Source organism: Hibiscus syriacus, unplaced genomic scaffold, assembly GCF_006381635.1.
Source record: "Hibiscus syriacus cultivar Baekdansim isolate YM2019G1 unplaced genomic scaffold, ASM638163v2 tig00110319_pilon, whole genome shotgun sequence".
In the NCBI taxonomy this organism is placed as follows: Eukaryota; Viridiplantae; Streptophyta; class Magnoliopsida; order Malvales; family Malvaceae; genus Hibiscus; species Hibiscus syriacus.
The window spans coordinates 3,690,315-3,696,218 of record NW_024062678.1 but is presented as its reverse complement, the minus strand read 5'-3'; the positions used below and the strand labels follow the sequence as shown (position 1 = coordinate 3,696,218).

The 5,904-nt window shown below is 34.5% G+C and overlaps 2 protein-coding genes across 2 annotated transcripts; both read right to left on the bottom strand.

Moving 5' to 3' along the window:
* Positions 1-681: 681 nt before the first annotated feature.
* Positions 682-3,214, bottom strand: LOC120117234. Its single transcript, XM_039137522.1, has 13 exons — positions 3,060-3,214; positions 2,864-2,983; positions 2,618-2,731; positions 2,425-2,508; positions 2,193-2,308; positions 2,012-2,113; positions 1,823-1,936; positions 1,673-1,729; positions 1,520-1,586; positions 1,230-1,283; positions 1,058-1,132; positions 856-891; positions 682-774 (listed from the first exon to the last, which is right to left on the bottom strand). Exons 1-13 carry the CDS (start codon positions 3,060-3,062, stop codon positions 682-684), a joined length of 1,035 nt encoding a protein of 344 aa, XP_038993453.1. The 5' UTR covers positions 3,063-3,214.
* Positions 3,095-5,642, bottom strand: LOC120117233 (alpha carbonic anhydrase 7-like). Its single transcript, XM_039137521.1, has 7 exons — positions 5,537-5,642; positions 5,229-5,446; positions 5,028-5,137; positions 4,827-4,929; positions 4,573-4,740; positions 4,407-4,494; positions 3,095-3,171 (listed from the first exon to the last, which is right to left on the bottom strand). Exons 1-7 carry the CDS (start codon positions 5,625-5,627, stop codon positions 3,095-3,097), a joined length of 855 nt encoding a protein of 284 aa, XP_038993452.1. The 5' UTR covers positions 5,628-5,642.
* Positions 5,643-5,904: the final 262 nt, after the last annotated feature.

Sequence of the window (5,904 nt, the reverse complement as noted above, 5' to 3'; positions counted from 1 at the left end):
ACCAATTTTTAATTAACATATAATAAAAATTAAAGGTGTTATGGGCTAACTTGAATTGGATTTGCACATGTGATTATTATAATTTGAACTCACCCAAATTTAATAATTTCTAAACTATAAGTCTAAAAATTTATTTAAAATTATCTATATTATTTTTAATCTTTTTAATTTAATATTTAATTATTATATATATTCCGTTTTTTTTATTTCTTTTACATTTTCACACGTAAACAATTTAGCATGTTTATATTATAAGATGATATACTATCATAAATTTAATTTTTATATACTATATATTATACTTATATACAACATAAATTAAGAAAATAAATCGAATTAGATTCAAATCTTAAATATTGAAATTTAAATCCCTAAAATTTGGATTTTCCATTTTTTTTAATGGTAGTAGTTTTACATTGATAACACGAGAGTCAACCATGTGCCTCGACTCGAGTACAAACGGCTCTCCATTATTTGTACATTACGGTAAGAATCTTACCAAAAATGAGGCTCAGCAATATGAATGAATCCACTCTTTTTTTCATCAGTACAAAAAATTTTGAAGTCTAACAAACATTAGGTGAGATGATATATGAACAAATGGGATGATAATGAGGGAAAGTTGGGGAGAAACAAATATTTAAAAGGAACCCCCTCCCCCAAAACAAATACTATAAAAAATTACCCTGCTCTGGACTGAACACGGTATGCCTCGTCGGCACTGGCCAGACGATTCTGAAACATAGACCTCTCCGTTTTGCATCTTTTTCTAACCTGTTAATGCAAAATTTTCATATCTAAGCCACTTTGTTGTTAAGACCAGAGCCAACAGAACAAGTTTGAATATTAACATACCCCTCGCCCACGACATTTCCCATACTTGGTTATGCCCTGAAATTCCACAGAAATCGCAACAATGAGAGAGGTTACCATCAAGAGGGCAGGCCATTGCCATGACAAACATGTTGAGTATAAATCCATCAAGGGTTGGATCAACATAAAGGGAAACTAACATAATTCAGCATTAATGCAGCGTAACATAGCCAAATTAACTCGCCTGCTTTAATAGCAAAGGATTGTCTTGACGACTAACCCACTGTGAATCTACTACGCCAATTTTTTCATGAGCAGGCTGTGCAGAAGAAAGATGATTGTTATTGTAGTGTTGCATGGAAAGAAGAGTCAATAACCAAAAGCAAAAAGCTCAATAGGAGACAGAAACTGCTAACATCAACGCATCTTCTGAGAGCAAAATCCAATCCCCATCCATACACCAGATCATTCTATAACAACATAACGCTTTGTTAAACATTTTGGTAGTATAAAAAGAAGGAAGCAACTCAAGAAATTGAACCAAGTTAATATCCAGAAAAAAAAAATAAAGTATCGTAAAGCTCCTAATCCGTGTCTTTTTGCTTCTTCCATCATCATAGAAGTTGAGAATCGAGGGAGATCATCTTGAACGTTACTGGTATATCTACTCAGAATTAAGTCCATGAAATCCGTAAGCATACTTTACCTGAATCATATACCATACACAACGCCAAGCTTCCCGAGAAAATACAGGCGCAGTAATTTCCACAAAACTGAGAGAAAACAATCGATGTTAAATGCAGCAGTAGCAGATATCAAAGAGAAGCGTATCAGAGGCTGTGTGAGAGAGGGAGCATACGCAGCACATGGTGGCAAATGTTGATCGAGACACCAGCCCGGTTTCTCAGTGGTAACCCTGTTGAACCGATTTTGAAATGAACAACTTTAAGAGATATAAAGCAACAGGGACTTTTGTTTTTATGATTGTCAAGAGAGAAAGAGAGCCTACTTATGAACTTCTAAGTCATCTCTCCTCTTTGTCATCTGCCATGTCAGTCCGTCATCGGGATCCACTCCTGGTTGTGAGATCTCCAAACCATGTTTCTTCACCAGTTCTATGTATCTGGTAAGTTGTGCAGAGAATTTTAGAAAGAAGCACGCCCGTGTTGAAAATTAAGTTAAAAAGTATAACACAAACCTCTGTGCATTAAAGTGTTCCACTCCCAGATCTTCATCCCATATGAAAATATATTCGTAAGAAGAAACAACATCTGGGTGCAAAAACCTTTTTGCATACCACCTAAAACATACAAATGTATATACATATATGAACATGAAAATGTGTATGTTTAGAATCTTCGGAATACTGCAAAACCTACCATTTTGTTTGTTTCTTCACACTAACATGGATTGCTCTCTTCGACCAATCGAATCGGTCCCATTCATTTGTCCGGCCGTCATAATGAAAAAGTAAAATTTGGAAATCCGCAGAGAACTACCTCAACAACATGTAGGCAGGCATACATGAGTATCAGAAACTTTGAAATCATATTTGTAAAAGGAAACAATGAACACTAAAAAACAAAAGAGGGATTGGTCCCATTGTCGAACCTTTCTAACACATGCATCAATGTTATTCATCTGATCAATACCAACAGAAAATGTTGCTAAGTACTTTGGTTTCCTCTTCAGATCCTGCAGATTTAAAGCCAATCATTACAAGACAGAGGTACATTTGAGCATATTCCAAGGTGCATGTCTGGAAACTGGCAATGACCGTCTCTGTAAATATTGTGCATCATACCAGAGTAGGTAAACCCCATAATCTGTGAAGAAAAAGGTCAGATTTTGGAACAATGATTCGAGGAGGTAATCTTGCAATGCGAGGATCTGAGCGAGGATTTCTGTGGATACGTTTCTTGGTAAAAAAAATCAGGGAAAAAAAAACAATTAACAAACTGGATCAAAATCGTGCACCATGATGTAATCGAGAACAAAGAACACTGCTACACGCGAGAAGCTGGAAAACACAGATGATATAACTCATTACCATCGGTGGCGGTGGGGTAACATTGCCTGCAGTTGTTTTAGGGGACTTGACTGCAAAGAATACTTGATCATTAGATACTGCTGCATCAACAGATGATCTATGGCTTGAAGGTAAGTAATTCTGCAGGATTGAAAAAAAAATCATATGAATGATTGATCTATACAGCATTGGTAGATATAAATGAAGGGAAACGTACCATGTAACGAGAAAATACTGGTAATGAAATACCAATTAAGAATCCAAAAACAAGTCCAAGAATTGTTGTGAAAACGAACAGGGCACTCTCTTTAGTTTTCTTAAGAACCCCACTGTCAATGCATTAAAAATGGTTTAACAATGAACATAAGCATGCAGTAAGTTTCAAAACAATGATTAATGAGTTAACAGAAATGGTAACCTGCGTTGCATGGTGGCCATATCAATAGCGCTGTTTTGCAGTTTATTTAAAGGGTAAAATGGCCACAAGAAGACTTGTCTTCCATAAGCACCTTGAGGAGAAAATGGCTAAAGCCAATTCCCTTGAATTTCTTGATCTGCATAGTTAAAAAAATCTCTCATCACATTCAACAACATAAATCAATGTTTAAACAACAAAACAAATGTTCAATTTACGTGTAAAAATACAAATATTCTTCTAATAAAAACAAAAACTCAAGAAAAACAAACAAACTTTATAAAATTTGTCATCTACAAATTATTTTAAAATATTAACAACTCAGAATAATCTAAATTTCACAGAAAAAAGAATGTTAGGGTTAGAAACTTACCTGGTGATTAGTTTGGTGTTCTGTCAGCGAGAGACAAACCCAAAAAAAAATTAATATAAAATTTTATAAAGAAAGACAAACAAAGAGGAAGTAAGATTTGTTGTGTTTTCTGTTATTAATGCTATAAAATATTTTAATATTTATACAATTCTAATATTAAACTGTGTAATTTTAAAAAGGTGTAATGTTAAAATCCATCCCTAATTTGAGAAATAATGAATCAGTTGTAATATTTATTTATTCAAATTAATTTATTAGCACGAATCTAGTGACCTCGATGGTAAAAGAATCGTTTTTATCCTTTGAGATATCGGGTTCGAGCACCAACAACACCGGTGGTAAAAAAATTGTTGTTATCTTGGATTTGTTTCACATAAAATTTCATTAATTGTAGCTTAATTAGATATATAGGTACCAAATCTAAAACACAATAAAAGGAATTCAAACTCAAAGAGAGTAACCTCTTTGGCAGCCATTTCAGATTTAGTTTGAACTCAGAGAGTCTCCTTTTTTATTATTGAGAATAAAATAATTAGATACATATAATTAATCTCGAGATATTAATTTAAAAGATATTAAATATTCATACAAACAGAAAAATCATGATAAATGTTTACATATGAGTAGATGATATATCAAATTTTGTCTTCATCATTTGGTCTAAAGAGTTGAACCGATCGATGATTTACTGGTTGTAATGGTCTAGCATTAGTATTTGAAGCCTGCAAAATTAATTAAAATAATATGTTATATTAATAGGTAATGGATGTGAAGACTTTTTTTAAAAATAAATAAAGAAGAAGAAGTTACATCGTGAACCGCCACACGTAATAATCTGACCTGTTCCCTGGTAACAGTCCTCACCTGAGGTTTGAACAAGCAGAAAGTGTGAGAGAAATGATTAGAAAAAGAGCAACACAAGGATTATTGAGGAAACCAAACCTTTCTGACAAAGCTCCACACAACATTTTCAGTACAAGGAGGAACAGTAAGAGAGCCTATGTATCTGTAATATTTTCTGCTGCCGAATTTTATGCCCCTTGGATCCACCACGCCCACGCCTCGCTGTCCTTGTGTGATATCGGTGATGGCCGCTAAATGATCCCCCAACTGCAGTTTCCAACATATTTCAATATCAAAATACTTCATTTTATTTGTTTCTCTGAAAACTGAATTTGGATTGGGCAATTACTTACCGAGGCAATGAAAGGATCTGATCTTCCAATCTTGTACAGTATCCCTACTACAGCTATCTTACCGTCTGCACTTTGATGAACCAAGTGCGCCTCTAAATCAAACCTGAATGAAGTAGCATATATATTTAGTTGGTTGTAGGATCACCATGCATGCATTATACTGAAGAGAAAATACCATATATATATATATATATATATTACCTTCTTCCGTCGATGGTGTGTTCGGAAGGAGAATGCCAGTGACATTGGTGGAGCGCATATTCAGTACCGTTGATTTCTATAAGCCCTGCTTCTTCACCTTCCCAACTCAACTGTAATCATCAAAATAATTGGTAATTATATTTTCGACTGAAATCAAAATCCACTGGGTTTGTTTTTATTAAAAGAAAAATCATCGATTACCATCATATCATGACCCCTATTTCTTAGAGTGGCATTGGCTGGCTTGTAGCTTCGCTTGAGCCTCCCTAAATGGGAAACAATCTCAACTCTTTCATTAGACATATCAATAGGAGATTGCATGGTTCCATTGCTGCATGCTCCCCATTCCGGGTGAATCTCTCCCCACCTTGCTGGTCCTCTTTCACTATTTTCGCTGTAATTAAACTCACTTTCATCCTCTGCAAATATATACATGAAGTAAATTCTTTGCACATTAATGGTGAAAACGAAATGCAAATATAAATGGTGACGGGAATCAGATGACTTACCCACTTCTTGAGATGTTGCCAGCCGTGAATATTGCAACACAAGCAGGAGGACCAAACTGCAGGCGAAGAGTTTGGTTTGGAACTTGGCCATCTTTAATTACGAAGGAGCTTGTAATAATTAAATACGTTTATATTAAGGAGTGTTTGAAGTTGATTAAAGAAGGGGGGAGGAGGCAGCTTTTTATAGTTGATTCAACTTGGAAAAAATCTATGTTTTCCTTTTGAACATGTTGGGAAAAAAATTGGTTTCTTGGGAGTTAAATTTGTTGGCAGAATGTGACTTTTTTTTTTTATAACAAATATGAACACGCGTGGAAGTCAACAAATTCATAACCAACCTTTTTTCCTTTCTTTTTTTAAAAAAATTT